This window comes from Eretmochelys imbricata, chromosome 11, assembly GCF_965152235.1.
Source record: "Eretmochelys imbricata isolate rEreImb1 chromosome 11, rEreImb1.hap1, whole genome shotgun sequence".
NCBI lineage: Eukaryota > Metazoa > Chordata > Testudines > Cheloniidae > Eretmochelys > Eretmochelys imbricata.
Window position 1 is genome coordinate 27770134 of NC_135582.1, and position 27816 is coordinate 27797949.

At 42.1% G+C, this 27816-nt stretch overlaps 1 protein-coding gene and 1 long non-coding RNA gene across 3 annotated transcripts; one reads left to right on the plus strand and one right to left on the minus strand.

The window, feature by feature from the left end:
• The first annotated feature begins 242 nt into the window (after positions 1 to 242).
• Positions 243 to 12405, plus strand: LOC144272453 (uncharacterized). The gene is made up of 4 exons (XR_013347562.1): positions 243 to 585; positions 9012 to 9093; positions 11736 to 11875; positions 12039 to 12405. It is a non-coding gene; the product is annotated as an uncharacterized LOC144272453 (long non-coding RNA).
• Positions 2790 to 27549, minus strand: NMI (N-myc and STAT interactor). 2 transcript variants are annotated; one of them, XM_077830505.1, is made up of 11 exons: positions 27373 to 27549; positions 14489 to 14539; positions 12725 to 12802; positions 12399 to 12557; positions 9987 to 10094; positions 8733 to 8895; positions 7446 to 7552; positions 7135 to 7324; positions 6404 to 6510; positions 6253 to 6313; positions 4701 to 4889 (listed from the first exon to the last, which is right to left on the minus strand). In XM_077830505.1, exons 2-11 carry the CDS (start codon positions 14531 to 14533, stop codon positions 4834 to 4836), a joined length of 1074 nt encoding a protein of 357 aa, XP_077686631.1. In that variant the 5' UTR covers positions 14534 to 14539; positions 27373 to 27549; the 3' UTR covers positions 4701 to 4833. The 2 variants fall into 2 exon arrangements, with proteins under 2 accessions (XP_077686630.1, XP_077686631.1); XM_077830504.1 differs by lacking the exon at positions 6253 to 6313 and having other exon boundaries at positions 2790 to 4889.
• Positions 27550 to 27816: the final 267 nt, after the last annotated feature.

Here is a 27816-nt window from a genome sequence, read left to right on the forward strand (position 1 = left end):
GATGGGCACAGGGACGAGGCGGGAAGGAGTAATCCAAGGATGAATGCGGTGACATGAGGAGGCAAGGCAGGCATGTTAAACCAATTGGGCATAAAATAATGTATAAATCAAGTGCGAGTGAACTGAATGCTATGGCAGAGATACAGACTGTGGGTATTGTTCATCTGTCATGTGGAAGTGCAGGAAGCCAGAAGTACTCTGACGTCCAGTGGGTGGGCATGTAATGGCATTTTGTTGAACATGGTGCCGGCTGCATCCTAGCAACATAGTGAAGAAATATAGGAATTTTTAAACTTCCACTGGAGAATAACAATTTCATGAGATCATAAGTGGATAGGAAGAGTGTGCAGCCATTCTGTGGCTACCTAATCTTATCTAATTATTATTACAGACATTTATAAGATGGCCATCACTGTATTACTTAGTCCCCATCACATCATTTAGATTGTCTCCAAAAACTAAATATATGTTCTGTTTCTGACCCCTCTCAGTGGTGACACCACCTTTCCTAAATGGATCAGAAAAGGAATCCTCTCAGCAAGAATGTTCCTTGCCAATGGAATTCAAACATTTGCAGCTAATAAGGTCTGAACTAGCACTACCTACAACATATTCCTAGGTACCACTGTAGGATTGATGGGAAACCCTTTCCATTAAATTGTTCTTTAATTTCTCCCATTGGTATCAATGGCACAGAAGAAAGCTGTTAATTTATTCCTGCTGTATTAGCTTTCTATGAGCTGAACCATGGCTGACCCCGGTATAGGTAAGCAAGAAGACAAAAGTGTTAGGAGCCTCCCCACTCTGACCCATTGGGCCCTAGTGCATGGCCAGGTCAAACGGTGGTTTTGGAATGCAGGCTTTGCTCCCCGCTAAAGCCCCCATTGCTGGCAGCTGCTTGAAAGAGCTCAGGTTGATGGAGTGAAGTGCATGCAATACACTCCCCTCCAGTGAGGAACCATTCTAGCATGTGTTTCCTAGGAGGAATTTTGTTTGTGTGGCCTGTCTAGTGTATTTCTGCCTAGAGAAGAAAGCTTCTAACTCTTCTTCTCCATTTTAAATATTCTGACATATAATGAGGACATTTAGGAACAAGGATTTATTACTGATGTTTTCTAAGGCTGTATTTAATTTATTATCTGACCATTATTTAGTATTATGGGGGTAATAGCACCTAATTGAAAGAAATATCAAAAATGACTGTTTCTGAAAAAGGTCTTATTTTTTGTTTGAAACTGATCTCCCGTTGTCTTTATATAAAATCACTACTTAACACTTTTAAACTGGATAATCAATAGACTGAGAAATTCACAAATAGTACCTGGTTCTTAAGATGTATTACTTAAAAACTCTTCTTGATTTTACTTTGTTACTTTTATCTGCACCTTTTCACTAGTCCTGCCATGTTTAAACTTTTGTCAGAATTTCCACTGAAACCTTCATTCTTCAGGTTTTACATCTCAATGCTTTTCAGTGATAGGGTTTATGTTGTTGATCTTCATGCACTTTTTTTTCTCTGTGCAGTTTAGAGCATCTCCTCAAAATATCAAGACATTTTTAAAGCTAATTGCTAAGTACACAATTCTCCCATAGTTTCACATGCCTTTGTTTATTATGCATTTTATGTTGGTTATTTAGTGTAATCAATGTAAGCTTTTTCCACACATCAAACAGAGGAGACTTTTCCTTTCTTTGTTCTAAGCAGAAGGAAAACAAAACCAACTTTGACAGTACTTGATTTTTTGTTTTCTATATACAGCCATGTATTTTGTTGTTCATTTGTTAAGGCTGTGTAATCTAAATCTGACTTTTTGTATATTATAGCTACAATCAATGTCTGATGTATATTTTCCAATGTCTTCCTGCAGGGTATAATACAAAATCCCTTTTGTACAGTAAGGTCTTTTATATAATGAAAATAAATGATATTCACATGAACCCCTCCCTCCGTGTTAAGTGACATTAGAGGTTTTCTGCTGCCACATGACAGACTGCCAAATTATTCCAGCCCCACAAGGGTGGAGAAGGAAAAAGAGAGAGAAGCAATAAATCCCCCCTTGGGAAGAGAGGACACTCCCTCCCTTTGCAAGTCCAATTCAGTTCAAAGAACTTTTAATATAATTTAAGATATGAATGAAGACAATAAATTCTGCCTTTTGTCCCTGATTCAAGGGCTATGAATGAAATCTGTGCTGCCTTCCATATGCCCCTTTTCCAATTGGCCATCTCCATCCATTTACTGCTGCCCTCAGAAAGAGGGCTATGGCCATGATCACACAAAATAAAATCCTCAGACAAGGCAATCATAACCAGATGGTTGCTCCAGTATGGTTACAAAATAATAATCTGTTATACATAGTTTTAAGAGCCACCTGAGTTCTTAGCTAGTATCTGTATGTGTTTAAATTAGACAAAATAATGGGTATAACTGAGGAATAGTGTAACTGTAGATACAAATAGTTAAGAAACAGACCTCTCATAAATAATACATCCTTCCTAGAGAGAGACCTCATATTAACTCACTAAAGAGTTCAGTAGGTGTTGGATCAGGCCCCAGAAGAGGTATCAACATGCCAACAGCAGTGCAGATTATACTCCTGGGGATATTCTGTGCCAAAAAATTAAAAATTCTGCACACAATATTTTAAAATTCTGCAAAATTCTTCATATTTTATTTGTCAAAATAATACAATATAATGCCAGTTTCAATTATTTTGGTAATTTATTTCAAAATATGTCAGTAAGAATGTCTGTAACAATACAGACCAAAAGAATAAAGATTCTGGTAATTATTTTTTTTTTTATAAACAGATTCCTTACTAGGCATATTAATACAGAACTTTGAGTAATTCATTTAAATTACAATACAGAACTGTGTTTCCTGCACCCGTCAGAAGCAGTGCAAAAGCTCTGGAGTTTCAGGAGTAACAGAGGAGCTGAGGAAGTGGGAAGGAGCCTGGAGTGAACCTGAAGGGTTGTTGGGTGTGGGTGGGAGAAGTTTTTTGTTTGTTTGGGGGGGTGGAGAGGGCAGGATTGTTAGGGAGCCTCCCCCATGCAGACCCTGGCTGATCACAAGCCTCTCCCATTCAATCAGGCACATCTGTCCCTGTCCTCACATCCCTCCATCCTGATAGGTCCCTGCAGCCCCCGTCCCTATGTGGCTATGCACCCCCACTCCCATTCAACCCCTGGGTCAATGCTGTCACCCCCCTAGCTCCACAGCCCACTAGCCCCCCCCATCTGTCCTCCCCACTAGCCATTCTGAACTCGTCTGTGATCCCCCAGCAGCCCCATGTGCCCCACTCTGTCCTAACCTGGCTCCACGGGCCAGGTGCTGTGATGAACTTCTACTCCTGGGGGAATTCTGTGGCACTGCACATGCACAGAATTTTTTTTCCCCCACAAAAAATACATTCTGCTCAGAAGTGCTTCAGTTCTGCCTTTTGTCCACCAGAGGCCGCTGTGGCACCAGAACAGCCTGCTGCATTCATGCTGTTGGCTGTTCTGGTGCCACAGTGGCCTCTGGTGAGCGAAAGGCAGAACTGCAGCACTTTTGGGGTAGAAAGTATTTTCTGTGGGGAAAAATAAAATTCTGTGGGACACATGAATTCTGAGCATGTGCAGTGGCCCAGAATTCCCCCAGGAGTAAGATTACCTCCATGCCATTTGCTACCAGCTCTGAGCTGTTCCTTAAAGGCACAACTTAGCCCATCAGATGTCAACTGATGAGTACACTGGTGCCATTTTTGAACACTCCCCTTTTTGATCATAAGCACATTTGAAAAACTACATATCACTTTCTTCATTATGGACATTCCATAGCTAATTTGATTATAGAGTCCTATAAAGTTACAGAATAATTATCAGTTGCTTGTATTATGGCAGCACCAAAGGATCTGATCAGGACTGGAGTCCTATTGGGCTATACACTGTATGAAGGAGAGACACTTTAAATTACTTTTGAGCAGTGATGTAAAGCTTTCCTAACAAAAACCTCAAGTAGGAAAAATCTATCAAGTTTTGGGTTTTGTTATTCATGCAAAACTCACATCTGATTTGCAGAAAGCAACCTTGATCAAGTTTCAGGTGCTGGTGAGGGATTAAGGGGTTTGGTGGACCCACGTACATTAAGCAAACTCTAATGTTTCAGATGAGTTTTGCACGGAGATCTCGGCTTTGTGTAATATTTATTGCTGAACTTTACAAGGAACCTCAGCAAGCCAGAACCAGTGAGTTTCACATAGCTGTGCTCTCGAGACCGTAAAGGTATGTCTACACAGCAGTTAAATACGAGAGGCTAGGCTGGGTCAGCTGACTCAGGTTGTGGGGCTTTAAAATTGCAGTGTACATGTTCAGGCTCTGGGACTGTCCCACCTTGTGGGGTCCCAGAGCCTGGGCTCCAGCCTGAGCCTGAACATCTACATCGCAATTTTACAGCCCTGCAGCCCAAGCCCCCTGAGTTTGAGTCAGCTGATCCAGGCCAGCAGCAGGTGTTTAACGGCTGTGTAGACATACTCTAAGAGTCTTGTCATCATGCAGGTGAAAGGAAGGAAAGGCAGGCAGTTCTTCTTTTCAAGTGTAAATTTTGAAGATTAAAAAGCACAGATATTAAAAAGACTAAAAGTCTGCAACATTTTTCCATTATACTATGTCACACTGGGCAAAGTGAAAGCCCGAGCGGTAAAGCTTCATGCCACATTCTCAGTATCTTCCTCAAAATACGCTAGTTTGGTTCCTGTTGCTACATATTTGATATTCTCGATTTCCCCACCGTCATTGCTAGGCTTCTGAAAATGAATTTCTATCATATCCTGCATGCTCTCCTCATCCTCCTCAACCTCTTGAATTTCTGACAGCAGTATGGTCCTCTTGGAAATCCCAGAAAATACCTGGTAAGGAGGAAAACACACATTGTATGTTCAGTTTCAGGAACCGGTAGGTTGCACAGTTAAAATGTCAGTGTGAAGATATCGCTACAAGCTTGCCTTTCATTTTAGGATTTCTACTATGGTGTTGGTCTACTACTGAAATCACTGGAAGGTTTGAATTCTATAGAGTCAGACTACTGACTTCAGTAAAAGCAGGATCTGGCCTCTTTAGCTCATGTGTCCTAAACTCTTCACTGAAACATAGTGAGCCAGATTCTCAACTGATGTAAATCAACATTGCTCCATTTAAGTCAATGCAGATACACCAGTTTACGCCAGACATGGGATCTGATTCCTTATTAACTTCAAACTATATCATTTCTTGCAACCTGGAAAGCACATTTTTAACTGAGATGGTGTATGTGTGCATGTATCTATCTACACTATAAGAACCACCATGCACTCAGACAGGTCTGTGACACAGCAGCATCTGTGTTTATAACATGTTGTGTTTTTTTCCTTATTGACAGAGTTAGGTTGAGAAAACATTCTCTAGCCAGGTTAGGACCAGTGATTTAACCTGGGGGTTTGTGTATATGCACGCTCACACCCCAGCAGAGAGAACTGGGAACCTGGTACACTTACTAACATACCCTATGCAAGCCCAGGGGAGGGGTGGGAGGAAAGGTACTGACCCTACAGAATAAGTACTGTTGAAAGGTATAAAGAACAATACTAAGACAAACAATCCTGGATATTTGCATCTGGGCCAATACACACTTGAGTGCATATTGTAAATATGGGCATAGAGAAATCATTTCTAACCTCATAGGTAGATGGATAAAACTTTATGCAGAGAAAAACAGCTTACAGAGAATTCGCTGATATACATGAACTGTGGGGTTTTGCAAAGAGGACTTACTGTTTGTAAAAGCTTTGTGGGTGCTTTTAGGTCGATTGGAAATGTTGGTATAATATACCCATTAACCACAGCACAGGCAATGAGGGGTTAAATTAATGCTAGATTTAGTAGTGCTTTTTTGATATGGACACTGAGTCATCAATTGTGTGTAACTTAAATGAGAACAATTAAGCCATAAAACACCTGATGGAACCTTATCTCTGCCCTAACTGTAGACAGACATGGTTACTGCTGTGACATATGATGAAAAAAGCATTTGTAATTTCTGAGTGAATTACAACCCTCATATTGTAGGTCATAAGATCATCAACAGAGGAACAGGCTATGGGGGACTCTCTGCAAGGAGAGAACACTCCCCACAATCTGTAAAGCACACAGCTCCTGTGCCCCAGAGGAGCCTAAGGCCAGGCTGGTAGATCTACAGCAATGGGAATTCACCAGCAAGTTCTTGTATACACCCACCTAAAATGAGGGAGAAACAGCAGCTCTGAGAACTATAGCCGTTTTCCTGACACTCCGTGACCTGAGGAGAAGATTCTGTTCACAATCCACCCTCCCAGAGCACGGATTGTTTGCTCTGTTTTAGGATGTAGCGTCATTAAGATTAATTTACCTGAAATTTTTCCAAGTGCTTTTCTATGCTTGGGGAAATAGAAAGCATAAAGCGCTTTTCATTTATGCAGAAAGGATGCTTTGTACGTCTCATACAGTTGTCAGCAACTAGAACAAAGAATTCAAAAGTGAGAAATAAAATTAATACTATCTAAGGTGTATTTTTAAGCACATCAGAAACAAGACCAATCATTTTAGTATATAGTTAGAAACCAAATACAATTTTTTAAAGTTTACTATTTGGAAATTGGAATTGACATTTGTGACAAAACAGATGTTAATTAACTGTCCACTAAAGTTCGTGGATCAAATCTACAGCTGATGTAAGTTAATGCAGATCCACTGATTTTAGTGGAGTTTCACCCATTGACACCAGCTGAGAATCTGGGTAACTTTCAATGGCATGACATGACAAGTATATTTTCCCACTTTTCTCTTTCCTGTAAAATGAAGTCCAGTAATGCAAAGGCAAAAGAAGTTTTGAATACTGTAATGTGAGGGCAAATATCAAAGCTTACAAGCTGTGTATGAATTCATATTTGATCCAAAAGGAATGTGATTAAACACAGGTGTGTTTAAAGACCTATGGGCCTGAGTCTCTTCTCATTTATAGTTGAATAAATAAGGAATAATTCAGCTGAAGTCCGTGCAGTTCCACCAGGGCAAAAACAATATAGATGAGTGGAGAATCAGGCCCTGTAACTTTAGCTAACAAGATGTTGCATAAAATACCTCCAGGTTTGAGGAATGTAATAATGGCTGTGCGAGACCTTCTGTCATATCTCACATCCTTTACTTCTCCTCCTCCTTGTTTGGATTTGTAGAAATTCAATTCTAATTTATCTCTGATCCACTCATCAGGTATTGGTAGATCTGGTACTTCAGAAATATTGATCTTCTCTCCAGAAATTGTGACATGGAGCTAACAAAAAACAGACTTTATTTTCTTTATGTGCTACAGTACCCGTTCGATACAGTTTTTGAAAACAAAGGTACATATTCTTGAAGTATCTCAAAAGATTTTATATTGACCTGTCAATTACCTCAAATTTGACTCCTGTTTCTAGTGTAACCGGCATTGCTTTCAACTCTATCTTTTCATTATCCAGGCTCACAGTATGCTTACCTCTTCTTATCAGTTTCTGGGCAACTGCAAGGGAAATTAAGAAGATTTTCAGGTAGCTTTACACTAATGAAAAGTACTCCCTAGTGCCCTTAGCCAAAAATCTCTTTAGCATCACTAAAAGTGAAATAAATGGGAGTGCGGTGCCTAAGTGCTTTTGAAAATCCCACTAGGCACCTATCTGCTTCGTTACGTGTTAAAATACCTTTTTAAAAATCTCGCCACTGTATGTAATGTGCATCACTAGTAAAGTATTTTAGGATTGTCAGTATGAAAGATGCTATCCCTATATACAATATTATGGCTAAATCGCTACCAGTATGAAACATTTTGATTCCAGCTAAGAGTTAATTGAGAAATAAGGCAGGCTCTTGCTTTATGTGAAATTTTATTTACTAGTTTGCAGACAAACTGTTCTGTTTAATTTAAATCTGGATCAACTAAGTTCTAACCTCCAACTCTACTGTAGGCTCGGGTTGCCTGCATTTTAATGGGGCACAGCTGTGTCTGAAGGAGGCTGATGTAGGGAAAACTGCCCTATATCATTGGCATGGATTTACTAATATTGACTATAAGTCTGTACATTAATGTTGTGAAAGATAACATTGACTGATCCAAAGCCCACTGAAATCTGCAGAAAGACTTGCACTGATCTCCATGGGCTGTAGATCAGGTCTCATCCCTCTGTGAGGTAGGATCTATGTAATTGAGGGTAGACTGTTGGTATTCTGTCAGCTGAGTTTAATTGGACTAGAGCTGATGCTGACATAGTGGGCAAAATTCTACTCTCACAAGGTGCAGTTGTCTAACTCTGTGCATCCATCTGAGTGACTGGGCTCTGAATGTAGAGAAAGTGGGATAGTCTCAATATTGTTTTCAACTTTATTTGGGTTTTAGCCCACGAAAGCTTATGCTCAAATACATTTGTTAGTCTCTAAGGTGCCGCAAGTACTCCTGTTGTTTTTGCAGATACAGACTAACACGGCTGCTACTCTTAAACTTTATTTGTGATACCATGAAAACGTTTGCATCTAGGCTGAGAGCCAGATTCTGGTGCTCTTACTCACTGTAAGCAGGTTCCCCCTCCAGCCCTGGAAACCCAAGCTAGTAAGCCCTCCTGCTGATCAAATAAATTGTTGTTTAACCCCATATCCCTTGCTGTTAACGTGAAATACATTACTAGTTATAATTAAAATATGGACCATACCATCCTCCTCTTCAAAAGTGAGAAGAGCTTGTCTTTGCTGCAATCTGAATGGAATTTTTGCAGCTATGTGAAAAAGGCAGCAAGTATTCAAAAATGTGTCATCACTCTCAGCATTTTTCATCCCAGTAAACTTCATTGTCTTTTTCTGTATCTCTCTTTTAATCTAATATTGTAGGATCAAGACAGGAAATGACAAAGTTTAAATAATTTATTAAGCAACTGAAAAAATGTACAGTATGCATCTTGCCTCACTCTGCAGTATTCTTTTTTTTTTTTAAGGCTAATATACAGTAGGGCTGAATTCACCACTGATGTAACTGGACTGAAGCAGGACCAAGTGAACCTAGACCATTCCTGACAGGTGTGTGTCTATCCTGTTCTTAAAAACTTCCAGTGGTGGGGATTCCCCAACCTCCCTTGGATCCTATGTCCCCCTAAGGAGTTTGGTCTGTAAGCTTTTACTTTTCCTCTCCAATAAACTTTGAGCACAAACTTGTCCTTAGGTACTAAAACTCCAGTTGAAGTAAATAGGGATTCTACCTGCAGGATCAGAGCTTTGATTTGTAGAACTTTTAACACCAAAGGAAGTACAAAACATTGTGCAAAAGCAGATATCACAAAGCAGTTTATGGTTACTGTTTGTGCTGTATTGACTGTAGCTCTTTGGTGATAGGAGGCCTGCTAAAATTGCCTTGCATGTTACTAACTTAGCCAAATAAACATGAATGTTACAGTGCTTCATAACATTTGCAGCAGTGTAGCCAAAAGAGAGTTCTGATTCTGAACTCACCTATATTATACCAATATAATTCCATTGACTTCAAATGATTTGCATGCTATAAGGGAGATCAAAATTAGGCTGCATGCAATTTGGGAAAACTAAAGTTACAATCATGTTTTTTTCTGTAATGGACAAGTCCCTTTTCTTTCGACACCCCTTTCTGACAGAGATATAAAATATGAACTCATGAAAATGTTATGCACTTTTTTCTTTTTCTTTCAATTTTGTCCTGATCTTTCTTTCTTTCTTGTATCTTCCAGTTTCACATTTCCATTTTTCCCCTCAGCATCAAGTGCATTTATTAACTTTGCCAGATAGAGAATGAGAAGGAAAGCAATAGCTGAATTTCATACTGAACTCAATGGAGCTACACAGATTTACAAAACTGATGATCTAGCCCGTAGAGTTTAGAAATTCAGAAGTAAATATGTCCATTTGAAAGCTATATTGTAAATATTTCAAATAGCAATTACCCGAAAATCCTGTGAAAGCTTTGAACTCTTTGCTGCAAGGTCATCTCTGAGCTTCTGAATCTCCCTCTGCAGCTCAATATTTTGTTGCTTTACTACAGTAAGATTTCTCTGCAGATTACAAAAATATATATATATAAAATGCATAATATGTAGAAGAGTCAAACTCTGGACTTCAGTAAAAAGTAGTAGGCCCTAGAAATTGGAAAATGAATTTCCGTTTTTAATCTTTTGCTAAAAATAACCAACCACGCAACTATCAATGGCATGAACAATTATGAGATAGATTAAAGCAATGGTACAAATTACTATCCAGTAGGTAAGTTTGCTGTCCAAGGAACAGCTTCATTCAACTTAAATGAGAAAAGTAAGATTTCAGAAACATTTACATACCATCATAAACTTACACTGCACTTTACACAGTTAGGCCCTGAACTTTCATATACACAAGAAGAATTTATACATGTGAACAGCCTTGTTTAGTTCAGTGAAATTAACTGTGTGCATTAAATTATTCATGTGCAGGATGGGGTCCTAGATAATCTATATTCCCTGTCCTGAAGAGTTTAGAAACTGAGGGCCAGTTCCTGGCCCCCTCCCACTCCACTCTCTTTATGCCACTCAAGAGGTAAAAAGGGAGCAGAAATCAGCTGCATTTCTACAGCTGGGGATTTCATAGGTGTAGGGGAATCCTGAGTGTGATAAAGCCAATGTAACCAGCTCCCATGCTAGCTGTCTTGCGGTGCTCGGCGTAGGGAGCACATCAAGATTAGAAAGGGGACAGTGATGGCAGAAGTGATGGCAGAAGTGATGAGCTCCAGTTATCCTGAACTATTGGGTGGCTCCTTTAGTGCCATTATCAGCTCATGGCATTTACAACAGTTCCCAGATTGCTCTAATATCTACCGTTGATGTTGAAAACAGAAGTTATGGGTTTGATGTAGAAATTACAGGGTAAGGGTCTATGCCCTGTCTTGTGCAGGTCAAACTAGGTGATCATAAAGGTGCCTTCTGACTTTAAAATCTATGAATCCATGATCAGAGAACCACAGTAGCTCTCTGAGACATCCCAAAGAGCAGAATGAGTACAGCAGAGGATTTGGGCTTTAGAGCCTGATTCTGCAAATGCTTGTGCATCTAAGTGACTTTACCAATGAATAATCCCATTGACTTTGGCTGGAAGTACGTACATATGTAAAGTTACTCACATGTGTAAAGTGTTTTCAGGATTAGGCTCCAAATAAGATAAGACACAGAATGATGACAAAGCACAGAGGATATAGATTATTGATAAGAGAAAAAAAGGATTGCTTGAAATAGAGAGTTTTAAGTGGGGATCTGAAAGAGGACAGTGAAAGCACTTGTAGGATGAGGACAGGGTATTCCAGGTGTAGTTACAAGCACAAAGCTGAGTAGAAAAAAGAAAAAGGGCACAGTGAAGTAAGAGGACTGGGAGGAACATAAGGCGGAAGTAACAACAGAGATGTAGAATGAGGCAAAACTGTGTAGAGCCATGAAAATGAGGACAAAGAGCTTGAATTTCATATATTTGGCTACTTACATTCTACTATGTCTGAAGTTCTCTGTAAATTAATAATGTACCAGCAAAACAAATTAAATCCATCATTTATTGGTTTGAACATCATCTACATGAAAATCATTATTAAAAATACCTTGGGATATTGAGGTAATAGCCTCTGAGCTACAGCTGATAGGTCAAATCTAAAACTGTATTGCAAATCTCTCTCCCAGATAAGCGACAACCATCAGCCCCGACAGTCTAGGAAGAATTCACTGCCTACCACTCATGTTCCAAATGCCTAGATTACATACCCCAAGGACAATTACCAACTAATTCTAAAAGGAAGCAGAGGATAACTTTGCCATCCTTGGTAAGTAAACTTTTGTGTCTATATGCAGCTATGTTAGCTGCAAGCTTTCTCGGGTTGCAAGCTCTCTACAGTTATGTAGAAATGACTAACTCTCCTGGATGCTCTAAGCTTTTATGAGGAGTGTTACGTTTTGTTTTAAAGTGTTCTTTATGTAATTTGATAGAGCAACTGAATGACCTCACTCAACACAATGTGGACTTTAGCGAATAGTAAGACTGTGCTGTCAGTGGGAGCCTTGGACCAAGTGAAGGTCAATTCTGTTAGCCATCACTTTTTACCTATGATGTAGAAAGTCTTAGCTTTGCCTGCATTCTTTCAAATAATTACTGCAAGATATTTTTTATTTTTTTTATCATGTAACTTCCGAATTTTGTATAAAATGATGTGCTAAATATTCTGGCCCTACAAAATGTAGTTCTGATGGAGCTGTTTGGATTGAAAGGGGAAAGTACTCCAACCTACAAGGAACACATCTACAGCTCTTCTGCAAATGTAGATAGCTATGGGTAAATTCTCTTATTACCTCCTGGTTTTCCTTTCTTATAATGCTTTCCTTATATTGCTCCTCTTCGAAATGCATTAGCTTTCTCAGCTCATCTTGTGCCTGGTCTCTCTTTTCATCAGCACTTAGTTTCAAAAGAAGGAGCTCATCTTTTTGTTTTTCAGCTTTTTCAAGCCTTTCCTTGATATTGAAAACAACAAGTACTTTAGTATATTTTCATTAGAACAAACAAAACATTGTAAAGTCGGTTTAAAAGCAATCTTTGGGCAATTTTTTTCTTTTGGACACATTCATGCTGCTGCTGCTGACTTCAGTGAAAACCTAAGAGCTGTGCAGTTCATACGCACCTTCCATTTTTCTAGTTCTTCTTTAAGATTGTCAACCTCATCTGTCTGTGTGCCAGAATGGTCAGTAACTTTCAGATCCTAGAAAGACAAGAAAATGCACAGTACTATTTTTCACTTTATAATATCACCAGATATGTCATGCTAGAGAGACGACATTCACTTGTTAAATCATTATCTGTACAAATCATACCAGCAGTGTTCAAACTATACTAGCAAACTGAGAAGAATAACACTTTGCACTCGTTTGAAATATTTTGCCACTGTAGTTATGAGTTAATCAGTGTACATGACAGTCCAGTTCTTGACTGAGTGCCTTTTGCTGCTTCTCTGCAACTCTGCCTCTCCTGATGGAGAGAAAGTGCTGATGAGGCAAATCTGATAAGAGACATGCTGAATTAGATATTCCCAGTATTTTCATGCAGGAGTATAACAGATGCACTATAACAACGAGTTTCTCATTTTTACTCTTTCACTTCAATAAGTCTTGACAGTTAGACAGAAATCACTGAACTACTGTTGTGGTTGGAAAGGATATAAATCTCAGAAAATGGATTTTGGTCATTAAACATGGGGACCTAACTGAAACTATTATCCAACTGGAAAATATCCAAATAGTTCTGACACACCATGGAGGCATGCTGCCCCGTGTTCTTCCAAAAAGAACGAAGATCATTGGGGTCAACTGAGGTCAATGGGTTTACTCACAGTGTATAGAGTTATATAGATAGCCTTGGCAGAATTTGATTTTTTTTAAATAATTTCAATGGATAATATTAATGTTTATTTTTAAGCATTTTTATCAATTTAAATTTTCACACTTGTGGAAAATTATGGAGGAGTAAGATAACTATTTAATGCCAGCATATGTTGAGATTCAAAAAGTTAAAGCTTTATAATTGTTAAAACACAATTTGTCATCATCACATCATAATATACAAAGCAAACGTCCTTCAATCAACAAATCATACTTGTTTTTACCATTCATTTCACTAGTCCAGTTGTAACAAGCCTAATACAAAAGTTTAAATCATTACTTGGGCAGTATTTTCCTTACTTTGCCTATCTGTAAATTTCAATTATTACTGATGGAAATTTTTTTGTCACTTTGTGTGTGAACAGTGAAATCGACATTTACCAACAAAATTCTAATCCCTCCAAGCCTAGTTATAGGTGTATAAATCTTTGCAGGAGCAGGGCCTTAGATGATTAGATTGCCAAGAATAATATAGGGAGGGAAAAACAGGCTCAAAAAGTATTTCAAAATTAAAAAATTAGAACACAGAAGTTCACATACAGAGAAAACTTGTAGCTGGGCTAAGCACGAGGAATGAAGGGAAAACCCTTCTTGCTCCATTTTATTTTCGATTGCAATATTCTGAAAGAGAAAAATTCCAGAATGACCTGCAGAAAAATCCTTCTTGTTTCACTTAAGAGTACGTAAAACTGGAATGTGAATCATAAAATTTAGGCATAGAAAAGACCTATTAGGTAATCGAGTCAGTTCCCGTGCCAAACTGGATAGTCCACAAAATATTTCCTACAAAATATTTTCCAGTGCTTTGTCCCATCTACTTTTTTTTTTTTTTTTTGTGAAAGGAAAAGAGAGAGAAAGGGAGATACAGGCTATACTTGGAAACTGTTCAGAAAAAAAGAATGCCTATTTATTACTGAAAAATGTCTTACAGCATTAGCTAAACATCTCCATTTAGAGATCTCCTTTTCAAATACAGATTCTTACAGCATGGCACAACAGAAAATACTTACCATAGAATCATCTTTTAAGGAATCTAGTTCACTTGTTAAATCCATTGAACCCTGAGGAAATAGAACAATACACCACTTTCACAATATGTAGAACATACAGGATAATATAATAACCTGAGAGCAAGACATGCCAAGATTTCTACAGTGCACAATTTAAGGCTTTGATATGGCAAACACTTAAGCATGTGTTAAGCACGTGCATAAATCTTTGCAGGTCTGGGAATTATGGAAATAATCTGCACCCATCTCATGCTTACACTGAAGTTTGATTTAGTCTTGAGGAAATTAATATTAATGCAATAAAACGACAAACTAACTTAATTGAGGAAATTGGAAATTTCCAAATTATTTCCAAATAATTCCAAATTAATTGGAAATTTGCTCCATGAATGGAATTCTTATTAGTGTCAACTGGAAATTTTTGCACAAAAATGGATCATGGCCTTTCCTTTTGTATGTATTATTTGTATTGGAGTAGCAGCTAGATGCCCCAATTAGGATCAGGATTTCACATAATACTTGTCATTGCATTGAATGCAGGCACTTATGCTGATGTCATATCACATTATAGTACATATTATCAAAGAATCAATGTTAGAGAAAACAATTTGTTATCGTGGCAGGACTTGTTTTCACAATAATGTTAACTAACTAATCACAACAATCTCATGAGAGAAGTAAAGCACTTAACAACCCCAAATGTTCCAAAAAAGTCATGAGGCAGGTTTAAAATGTGTCGGATTTTTTCCCCAAAAAGGGTTAGTTTTATGTGATTTCTGGCTTCTAAGCTTTCAGGCATACTTGGGTTACATTTTCAAGCTTTTCTCTGCAACCATGAGAGCTAGAAAGTTGCATGGCATTTTCTGGTTTTATTTTAATCAAAGCTGCAATTCTCACACATTGACTTTTCTCTAGGAGGTGGGGCTTAAAGTAAAACTTTTGTAAGCCTTGCAATAAAATCACAAGTTAGCACCACTGCTTCTGCTTGGAAAGCACCTAGAACACTTCGAGTGCCATCCAAAAGAAGTAACAGTAATAATATTATCCACACAAAAATCTGCTATATGTAACATACCAAATAATCAAAGAATCACAGGACTGGAAGGGACCTCGAGAGGTCATCTAGTCCAGTCCCCTGCACTCGTGGCAGGATTAAGTAAAATGGCCCATCAAGATAATCCACTGGTGGGCTGCGAGACAGTGTTTACATTGACCGCCCGCAGGCGTGGCCGCGGTTCGCCATTCCCAGCCAATGGGAGCTGCGGAAAGTGGCGGCCAGCACATCCCTGAGGCCGTGCCACTTCCCACAGCTCCCACTGGCTGGGAATGGTGAACCATGGCCAATGGGTGCTGCAGGAAGCCGTGCCTGCAGACAGTCAATGTAAACAAACTGTCTTGCGGCCTGCCAGCAGATTACCCTGACGGGCTGTGTGTGGCCCATGGGCCGCAGATTGTCCATCATTGATCTAGGCCATCCCTGACAGGTGTTTGTCTAACCTGTTCTTAAAAATCTCCAATGATGGAGATTCCACAACTTCCCTAGGCAATTTATTCCAGTGTCTAAACCTCCCTGGCTACAATTTAAGCCCATTGCTTCTTGTCCTATCCTCAGCGGTTAAGAAGAACAATTTTTCTCCCTCCTCCTTGTAACAACCTTTTAGGTACTTGAAGATAGTTATCATATCCCCTCTCAGTCTTCTCTTTTCCAGACTAAACAAACCCAATTTTTTCAATCTTCCCTCATAGGTCATGTTTTCTAGACCTCTAATAATTTTTGCTGCTCTTCTCAGGACTTTCTCCAATTTGTCCACATCTTTCCTGAAATGTGATGCCCAGAACTGGCATAATACTCCAGTTGAGGCCTAATCAGTGCAGAGTAGAGCGGAAAAATTACTTCTTCTGTCTTGCTTACAACACTCCTGCTAATAGATCCCAGAATGATGTTCACTTTTTTTGTAACAGTGTTACACTATTGACTCATATTTAGCTTGTGGTCCACTATGACCCCTAGATCCCTTTCCACAGTACTCCTTCCTAGGCAGTAATTTCCCATTTTGCATGTGTGCAACTGATTGTTCCTTCCTAAATGGAGTACTTTGTATTTGTCCTTATTGAATTTCATGCTATTTACTTCAGACCATTTCTCCAGTTTGTCCAGATCATTTTGAATTTTTAATCCTATCCTCCAAAGCACTTGCAACCTCTTCAAGTTTGGTATGATCGGCAAACTTAAGTGAACTCTGTACTCCATTATCTAAATCATTGATGAAGATATTGAACAGAACCAGACCCAGAACTGATCCCCAGGGGACCCCACTCATTGTGCTCTTCCAGCATGACTGTGAACCACTGATAACTACTCTCTCAGAACAGTTTTCCAACCAGTTTTGCACCCACCTTATAGTAATTCCATCTAGGTTGCATTTCCCTACTTTGTTTATGAGAAGGTCATGCGCAACAGTATCAAAAGCTTTACTAAAGTCAAGATATACCACATCTACTGCTTTCTCCCAATTCACAAGGCTTGTTACCCTGTCAAAGAAAGCTACCAGGTTGGTATGACACAATTTGTTCTTGACAAATCCATGCTGACTGTTACTTATCACCTTAGTATCTTCTAGATGTTTGCAAATTGGTTGCTTAATTATTTGCTCATTATCTTTCCAGGAACAGAAGTTAAGCTGACTGGTCTGTAATTTCCCGTGTTAGCCTTATTTCCCTTTTTATAGGTGGACAAATACAGTACAGACCCATTTACACGCGAATCCGCTTAACGCGTGGTAGCACCATACCTCCCAGTGCTACCTATTTAACACACAAGACTCGTTAACAGGCGGTACAGGAACTTGCTATGTAGCGCTACAGCTGGGCTCACTAACTCACTGGCATAGAAATCGACAGGAAGTGCAGAACGGAAATGTGTTGTACGTCTTTACCGCTATTGGTAAAGACGTATCATGCACTCTTAGTCATCGTCATGCTAGAGAGAGATATAATATATAGTAGTTATATAATAATACATCTACGACATTAGAAAATTTTAACCGTAGGCCTAATATAATGACAGAGGGCAAGCGTCAGCGTTCCTACACTGTAGAAGAAAAACTAGCTGCAATAGATTGAGTAAATAGCGGAGAAACCCAGGCCAAAATTTCAAAAGATATTGGGATTGCCGAATCGACTCTCGCAGGATGTCTAAAAAACGAATCTAAACTGACTGGCTTTGTACAAAATATCGATTCTGCCGCAGGGCTTAAGCAAAAACATGTGCGCTATTCAGCAAAACCCACAATAGACAAAGCCATGCGCATGGGGTTTGTTCAGGAAAGGCTTAGTTTGGATACGTCGCCGGAAATCATTACCGAGTGGCTGGAGATGGATGAAGATTGCCCGACTTCTGAATTTCTGTCCGAGGAAGAAATATTAATGGGCTGCAAGGCTACGTCAGACCGCGAAAGTGATGGCAAGGATGTCATTGAAAATGTCAAAATTTCACCCACAGAAGCCCTTAGTGCTGTAGAAATTGTTGTAAGACTTATGGAGGAGCAAAATACGGAAAATATCGAAATCATTCATCTGCGGCAATAACAGATTTCATAAGAAAGAAAAAAAAATGCAAGCCAGAAAGAGCAGAAAATAATGACATTTTTTTCTAAGTGAATCATAGACACTTTTTTCAGCATGGTCCTCTTCACCCATGGTCTGTTAACAGGCGGTTGTGACGGCTTGACTCCCAACATCCATGCATAAATGGATCTGTACTGTATAGTGCCATTTTTCAGTCTTCTGGAATCTCTCCCATCTTCCATGACTTTTCAAAGATAATCGCTAATGGCTCAGATATCTCCTCAGTCTGCTACTTGAGTCTGCATTTCATCAGGCCATGGTGACTTGAAGACATCTAATTTGTCTAAGTAATTTTTAGCTTGTTCTTTCCCTATTTTAGCCTCTGATCCTACCTCATTTTCACTGGCATTCATTATGTTAGACATCCAATCACCACCAACCTTCTTGGTGAAAACGGAAACAAAGAATTCATTAAGCACCTATGCCATTTCCACATTTTCTGTTATTGTTTTTTCCCCCTCATTGAGTAATGAGCCTACCTTGTCCTTGGTCTTCCTCTTGCTTCTAATGTATTTGTAGAATGTTTTCTTGTTACCCTTTATGTCTCTAGCTAGTTTGATCTCGTTTTGTGCCTTGGCCTTTCTAATTTTGTCCCTACATATATTCATCCTTTGTAATTTGACTGAGTTTCCACTTTTTGTAGGACTCTTTTTTGAGTTTTAGATCATTGAAAATCTCCTGGTTAAGCCAGGGTGGTTTCTTGCCATACTTCCTATCTTTCCCATGCAGTGGGATAGTTTGTTCTTGTGCCCTTAATAATGTCCCTTTGAAAAAAAGACAACTGTCTTCAATTGTTTTTCCCCTTAGACTTGCTTCCCATGGGATCTTACCTATCAACTCCCTGAGTTTGCTAAACTCTGCCTTCTTGAAATCCATTGTCTTTATTTTGCTGTTCTCCCTCCTACCATTCCTTAGAATCGTGAACTCTACCATTTCATGATCACTTTCACGCAAGCTGCCTTGCACTTTCAAATTCTCAACTAGTTCATCCCTATTTGTCAAAATCAAATCTAGAACAGCCTCTCCCCTAGTAGCTTTCTCAACCTTCTGAAATAAAAAATTGTCTCTGGCACATTCCAAGAACTTTTTGGATAATCTGTGCCCTGCTCTGTTATTTTCCCAACAGATGTCTGAGTAGTTGAAGTCCCCATCACCACCAAGTCTTGTGCTTTGAATGATTTTTTTAGTTGTTTTAAAAAAATTCTCATCCACCTCTTCTTCCTGGTTCGGTGGTCTGTAGTAGATCCCTACCATGACATCACCCTTGTTTTTTACCCCTTTTATCCTGTCATAAATATAAAGGGAAGGGTAAACCCCTTTGAAATCCCTCCTGGCCAGGGGAAAGCTCCTCTCACCTGTAAAGGGTTAAGAAGCTAAAGGTAACCTCGCTGGCACCTGACCAAAATGACCAATGAGGAGACAAGATACTTTCAAAAGCTGGGAGGAGGGAGAGAAACAAAGGGTCTGTGTCTGTCTATATGCTGGTCTTTGCCAGGGATAGACCAGGAATGGAGTCTTAGAACTTTTAGTAAGTAATCTAGCTAGGTATGTGTTAGATTATGATTTCTTTAAATGGCTGAGAAAAGAATTGTGCTGAATAGAATAACTATTTCTGTCTGTGTATCTTTTTGGTAACTTAAGGTTTTGCCTAGAGGGGTTCTCTATGTTTTTTAATCTAATTACCCTGTAAGATATCTACCATCCTGATTTTACAGGGGGGATTTCTTTATTTCTATTTACTTCTATTTTCTATTAAAAGTTTTCTTGTAAAAAAACTGAATGCTTTTTCATTGTTCTCAGATCCAAGGGTTTGGGTCTGTGGTCACCTATGCAAATTGGTGAGGCTTTTTATCCAACATTTCCCAGGAAAGGGGGGGTGCAAGTGTTGGGAGGATTGTTCATTGTTCTTAAGATCCAAGGGTCTGGGTCTGTAGTCACCTAGGCAAATTGGTGAGGCTTTTTACCAAACCTTGTCCAGGAAGTGGGGTGTAGGGTTTTGGGAAGTATTTTGGGGGGAAAGACGCGTCCAAACAGCTCTTCCCCAGTAACCAGTATTAGTTTGGTGGTGGTAGCGGCCATTCCAAGGACAACGGGTGGAATACTTTGTACCTTGGGGAAGTTTTGACCTAAGCTGGTAAAGATAAGCTTAGGAGGTTTTTCATGCAGGTCCCCACATCTGTACCCTAGAGTTCAGAGTGGGGGAGGAACCTTGACATGGTGGCATAGCGGTGGGATTAACCTGAAATCATTTTGAGATCCAGTTGAGATTTTTTGAACTAGAAATACAGATTTTAAAAAGGAATTTTTTTTTTCCTTTGGAAAGCAGCTGAAACTGAAAGCTGAAACTGTGGCCAAGCAGAGACAAAAGGGGATTATCTTTGTGAATTGCAGGTTTTCTTTGCCTGGAGGCAGGGTACTTAACTCCTGCAGGGAAATTCACAGTCTTCCAACCCAGAGGTTTTTTTTTCTTTTCTTCCAAAAAGTAAATGCTCTACCCATTTGCCTGGAGACAAAAGTGGCAGGGTTTTTTTTTTTAGGATTTTGATTTTTTTGTTTTACAAGGAGCACAGGTTTGAAAAGGAATTTTTTTTTCTTTGGGCTGGGTAAGCAGGTTTCCAAGTAGTTGGAGGTTTTTTGCTTTAAGTTGGGCCCAGAGCAGAGACAAGGGAATTGTCTTTTTCTGTAGGCTGACAATCACTATCAGAGAATAGGTATTCTATTCCAGCACAGCAAAATTTTACAGCCAAGTTTTGTTTGTTTATTTCTAAACCTCGGGTGTAAAGTTAGTTAAAAACAGAGAGGTTAGAATGACCAAATCCTCAGCTTGACTACAGCTGGAATTAGCCAAATTTCAGGCTGAGGAAAGACAAAGGCAACATGAAAGACAGATAGAACTCATGCGGCTGGAGAAGGAGGCACAGGAGGCTGCCCACAAGAGGGAAATGGAGGCAAGGAAGCATGTGGAGGAGGAGAAGGAAAAAGAGAGGAAGCATGTGGAGGAGGAGAAGGAAAAAGAGAGGAAGCATGTGGAGGAGGAGAAGGAAAAAGAGAGGAAGCATGTGGAGGAGGTGGAGAGGATAAAGGCCCAGCAGAATATACCAACAAACCCTAGCAATCCTTCTCCAGGTACCACTTCCCATCCCAGAAAGTTCCCCACCTACAAGGCAGGTGATGATACTGAGGCCTTCTTAGAAAACTTCGAAAGGGCCTGCCTTGGGTACAACATCTCTACTGACCAATACATGGTAGAGCTAAGGCCGCAGCTCAGTGGACCCTTAGCTGAGGTGGCAGCTGAAATGCCTAAAGAACACATGAACAAGTATGAACTTGTTAAATCCAAGGCGAGAGTCCGAATGGGGATAACACCCGAGCAGTCTCGTCAGAGGTTCAGAGCCCTAAGGTGGAAACCAGACATGTCATTTACCCGACATGCCTACCACATTGTGAAACATTGGGATGCCTGGATATCAGGAGCAAGTGTTGAATCTCCAGTAAATTTGCCCTTCCTAATGCAAATGGAACAATTCTTAGAGGGTGTTCCTGAGGAAATAGAAAGATACATCCTAGATGGGAAACCCAAAACTGTAATCGAGGCAGGGGAGATTGGAGCCAGATGGGTGGAGGTGGCAGAGAAGAAGAAAACTGGTCGCAGTTGGAGCGGAGACCAGAAGGGACCACCCCAGACCACACCCTATTACCGGGGGCCACCCAAGGCCCCACCTACCTCCCAAAGAACCCTCCAGACCCCTTATCGTCCTGCCACCCCGTTCTCCAGCAACCCTCCTCGCCCCAGTGACCCGTCAGCTGGACGATGTTTTAAATGTAACGAGCTGGGGCATGTAAAGGCCAACTGCCCCAAGAACCCCAACAGATTACAGTTCATTGCACCGGAATCACACCAGAGGTCCACAGGCCCAGATACCTCCCAGATACCCTTGGAGCGGAGGGAAACTGTGAGTGTGGGCAGGAAGAAGGTCACCGCGTGGAGGGACACCGGAGCACAAGTGTCAGCTATCCATGCTTCCTTAGTGGACCCCAATTTAATCAACCCAGAGATCCAAGTGACGATTCAACCCTTCAAGTCCAACTCTTTCAATTTGCCTACAGCCAAGTTGCCTGTCCAGTACAAGGGCTGGTCAGGAACATGGACTTTTGCAGTCTATGATGATTATCCCATCCCCATGCTGTTGGGGGAAGACTTGGCCAATCATGTGAAGCAGGCCAAGAGGGTGGGAACGGTCACCCGCAGCCAGGCTAAACAAGCCGTGAGGCCTAGCTCTGTTCCGGAAACTTCTATCAGGACCCGGTCAGAGGTGATGGACCTGGACCTCAGGCCAATGTCTGCAATAGCAGTAGTGGATCCAGTCCCAGAGACCCAGACGGAACCAGTCCCAGAACCGGAACCAGCCGAACAACCAACACCAGACCCCGTGTCAGCACTGAATCCAGTACTTGCAACCTCAACACCAGAGGGCCCCACTGAACCTGAACTGGCAGCAGCCGATAACCCTACACAAGAGGCTCAGCCGGAGCCTGAATCCCAACATAGTGCACCAGCAGAGAGCGGTTCACAGTCAACAGAAACAGCTCCATCCCCTATATCGCTTCCAGCGGGACCAAGCCTAGGTCCACAATCCAATGAGGAACTGATGTCCCCAGCATCAAGGGAACAGTTCCAGACCGAACAGGAAGCAGATGAAAGCCTCCAGAGAGCTTGGACAGCGGCACGGAGCAACCCACCGCCTCTCAGCTCTTCTAATCGATCCAGGTTTGTTGTAGAAAGAGGACTTTTATACAAGGAAACTCTTTCTGGTGGACACCAGGAAGACTGGCATCCTCAGAGACAGTTGGTAGTTCCAACTAAATACCGGGCCAAGCTCTTGAGCTTAGCCCACGATCACCCTAGTGGCCATGCTGGGGTAAACAGGACCAAAGACCGTTTGGGGGGGTCATTCCACTGGGAGGGAATGGGCAAGGATGTTTCTACCTATGTCCAGTCTTGTGAGGTGTGCCAAAGAGTGGGAAAACCCCAAGACCAGGTCAAAGCCCCTCTACAGCCACTCCCCATCATTGAAGTTCCATTTCAACGAGTAGCTGTGGATATTCTGGGTCCTTTTCCGAAAAAGACACCCAGAGGAAAGCAGTACATACTGACTTTCATGGATTTTGCCACCCGATGGCCGGAAGCAGTAGCTCTAAGCAACACCAGGGCTAAAAGTGTGTGCCAGGCACTAGCAGACATTTTTGCCAGGGTAGGTTGGCCCTCCGACATCCTCACAGATGCAGGGACTAATTTCCTGGCAGGAACTATGAAAAACCTTTGGGAAGCTCATGGGGTAAATCACTTGGTTGCCACTCCTTACCACCATCAAACAAATGGCATGGTGGAGAAGTTTAATGGAACTTTGGGGGCCATGATACGTAAATTCGTAAATGAGCACTCCAATGATTGGGACCTAGTGTTGCAGCAGTTGCTCTTTGCCTACAGAACTGTACCACATCCCAGTTTAGGGTTTTCCCCATTTGAACTTGTATATGGCCGTGAGGTTAAGGGGCCATTGCAGTTAGTGAAGCAGCAATGGGAGGGATTTACACCTTCTCCAGGAACTAACATTCTGGACTTTGTAACCAACCTACAAAACACCCTCCGAACCTCTTTAGCCCTTGCTAGAGAAAACTTACAGGATGCTCAAAAAGAGCAAAAAGCCTGGTATGATAAACATGCCAGAGAGCGTTCCTTCAAAGTAGGAGACCAGGTCATGGTCTTAAGGGCGCTCCAGGCCCATAAAATGGAAGCATCGTGGGAAGGGCCATTCACGGTCCAGGAGCGCCTGGGAGCTGTTAATTATCTCATAGCATTCCCCACCTCCAACCGAAAGCCTAAGGTGTACCATATTAATTCTCTAAAGCCCTTTTATTCCAGAGAATTAAAGGTTTGTCAGTTTACAGCCCAGGGAGGAGACGACGCTGAGTGGCCTGAAGGTGTCTACTACGAAGGGAAATGTGCTGGTGGTGTGGAAGAGGTGAACCTCTCCATGACCCTTGGGCGTACGCAGCGACAGCAGATCCAGGAGCTGTGCACTAGCTACGCGCCAACGTTCTCAGCCACCCCAGGACTGACTGAACGGGCATACCACTCCATTGACACAGGTAATGCTCACCCAATTAGGGTCCACCCTTACCGGGTGTCTCCTCAAGCTAAAACTGCTATAGAACGGGAGATCCAGAATATGTTACAGATGGGTGTAATCCGCCCCTCTGAAAGTGCATGGGCATCTCCAGTGGTTCTAGTCCCCAAACCAGATGGGGAAATACGTTTTTGTGTGGACTACCGTAAGCTAAATGCTGTAACTCGCCCAGACAACTATCCAATGCCACGCACAGATGAACTATTAGAGAAACTGGGACGGGCCCAGTTCATCTCTACCTTGGACTTAACCAAGGGGTACTGGCAGGTACCACTAGATGAATCTGCCAAGGAAAGGTCAGCCTTCATCACACATCTCGGGCTGTATGAATTTAATGTACTCCCTTTCGGGCTGCGAAATGCACCCGCCACTTTCCAAAGACTTGTAGATGGTCTCCTAGCGGGATTAGGAGAATATGCAGTCGCCTACCTTGACGACGTGGCCATATTTTCGGATTCCTGGGCAGACCACCTGGAACATCTACAAAAAGTCCTTGAGCGCATAAGGGAGGCAGGACTAACTGTTAAGGCTAAGAAGTGTCAAATAGGCCTAAACAGAGTGACTTACCTTGGACACCAGGTGGGTCAAGGAACTATCAGCCCCCTACAGGCCAAGGTGGATGCTATCCAAAAGTGGCCTGTCCCAAAGTCAAAGAAACAGGTTCAATCCTTCTTAGGCTTGGCCGGTTATTACAGACGATTTGTACCGCACTACAGCCAAATCGCTGCCCCACTGACAGACCTAACCAAAAAGAAACAGCCAAATGCTGTTCAGTGGACCGGAAAGTGTCAGAAGGCCTTTAACAAGCTTAAAGCGACACTCATGTCTGACCCTGTACTAAGGGCCCCAGACTTTGACAAACCGTTCCTAGTAACCACAGATGCATCCGAGCGTGGTGTGGGAGCAGTTTTAATGCAAAAAGGACCTGATCAAGAATTCCACCCTGTAGTGTTTCTCAGCAAAAAACTGTCTGAGAGGGAAAGCAACTGGTCAGTCACTGAAAAAGAATGTTATGCCATTGTCTACGCTCTGGAAAAGCTACGCCCATATGTTTGGGGACGGCGTTTCCACCTGCAAACCGACCATGCTGCACTGACGTGGCTTCACACCGTCAAGGAAACTAACAAAAAACTTCTTCGGTGGAGTTTAGCTCTCCAAGATTTTGATTTCGACATCCAACACATCTCAGGAGCTTCTAACAAAGTGGCTGATGCACTCTCCCGTGAAAGTTTCCCAGAATCAACTGGTTAAAATCGTCCTTGAGATGTGGAAAATATTGTTAGTCTTTATGTACTTGGTAGTATATTTAGAGATGCATGTGTCTTATTAACTCTGTTTTTCCTAGAGCTCCAGGAAGAAATCCCAGCCAGTGTTTCACCCTAGCTGAGATTTGGGGGGCGTGTCATAAATATAAAGGGAAGGGTAAACCCCTTTGAAATCCCTCCTGGCCAGGGGAAAGCTCCTCTCACCTGTAAAGGGTTAAGAAGCTAAAGGTAACCTCGCTGGCACCTGACCAAAATGACCAATGAGGAGACAAGATACTTTCAAAAGCTGGGAGGAGGGAGAGAAACAAAGGGTCTGTGTCTGTCTATATGCTGGTCTTTGCCAGGGATAGACCAGGAATGGAGTCTTAGAACTTTTAGTAAGTAATCTAGCTAGGTATGTGTTAGATTATGATTTCTTTAAATGGCTGAGAAAAGAATTGTGCTGAATAGAATAACTATTTCTGTCTGTGTATCTTTTTTGTAACTTAAGGTTTTGCCTAGAGGGGTTCTCTATGTTTTTTAATCTAATTACCCTGTAAGATATCTACCATCCTGATTTTACAGGGGGGATTTCTTTATTTCTATTTACTTCTATTTTCTATTAAAAGTTTTCTTGTAAAAAAACTGAATGCTTTTTCATTGTTCTCAGATCCAAGGGTTTGGGTCTGTGGTCACCTATGCAAATTGGTGAGGCTTTTTATCCAACATTTCCCAGGAAAGGGGGGGTGCAAGTGTTGGGAGGATTGTTCATTGTTCTTAAGATCCAAGGGTCTGGGTCTGTAGTCACCTAGGCAAATTGGTGAGGCTTTTTACCAAACCTTGTCCAGGAAGTGGGGTGTAGGGTTTTGGGAAGTATTTTGGGGGGAAAGACGCGTCCAAACAGCTCTTCCCCAGTAACTAGTATTAGTTTGGTGGTGGTAGCGGCCATTCCAAGGACAACGGGTGGAATACTTTGTACCTTGGGGAAGTTTTGACCTAAGCTGGTAAAGATAAGCTTAGGAGGTTTTTCATGCAGGTCCCCACATCTGTACCCTAGAGTTCAGAGTGGGGGAGGAACCTTGACATATCCTTACCCCCAGAGACTTCCAAAAGTCTGTCTCCTATTTCCATCTCAACCTCAGTCCAAGTGTATACATTTTTAATATATAAGGCAACACCGCCTCCCTTTTTCCCCTGCCTGTCCTTCCTGAGCAAGCTGTACCCTTCTATACCAATATTCCAGTCATGCATATTATCCCACCAAGTCTCTGAAAAGCACATAAACAAGAATACTTTATAATGAAGAAAATGTGTGTTGTTTTCTTTATATTTGCGCTTTACAAGGCACCAAACTCTCTTTATAGCAAAACAAAACGGTGCCTAAAGGGCCATTGATCCCAAGGACAAAGTAACTTGTGCTATTCTTTAAAACCTTGGTGACAGTGATCATTTACCATCATGTGTGTTCTGTGTATGGTCAATAACCCAGAGGTGTTTTTCAGAGCGGCAGCATCATACCCAGTCCTCGGTGTGCGTGCGCCTTTACAACCCGCCCTTAGGAAGCCAGCTTGGAATTTGCGCTCGCATCCTTCCCGGGCCTTAGACGCTGGCCCATGAAGACCCAGCTCTTTGAGGGAACCCAAACCAGACGAGGCAGGCGCTGCAGGCCCCTGGCCGGTCCCGCAGGCACCGGCAGAGCCCGCCCCACCTGCTCCCGGCTGCCATCGCACTGGGCGCTCCCTTTCAGTTTCGCTTTCGGAGCGGAGGCCGGGGGCCGGGGGGGGGGCGGCTGCGGCGCGGAGCGGCGTGCCCAGGCTGCACTTACAGGGGCGGGGGCCGGCCAGACCGGCGCTGCTGTGCGTGGATCGGGTCCCCCGGCGCGCTCCAGCCCCGGGCCTGCGGAGTCGCCGACGAGCAGGCAGCTGCACTAGCGGCCGCAGCTGGTCTCCCGTTCCCGGCAATGACGCGCCGGGGAGGTGTTTCCAGGGGCAGGCTGCCCGCAATGCCGCCTCCCCTCCGCCCAGCCCGAGCGCGCCAGCCCAGGGGGAATGCAGGGGCTGGGCTCTCTCAGCCGGCAGCGTCCCTGCCCCGGCGCCTTGGGGAATGACTCTCCGCCCTGCCCCCGGGAGCCTTGTGCCGCGCTCCGGAAACAAACTCCAGCGGGAAGCCGCCGCGCTGGTCGGGGTGCCCCTGTTTTACCCAGACCGTGCACAGGCGCCCCGCGGGGAGACGCCGCACCTTATGGGGTTGGCTCCCGTTTCCAGCCCTA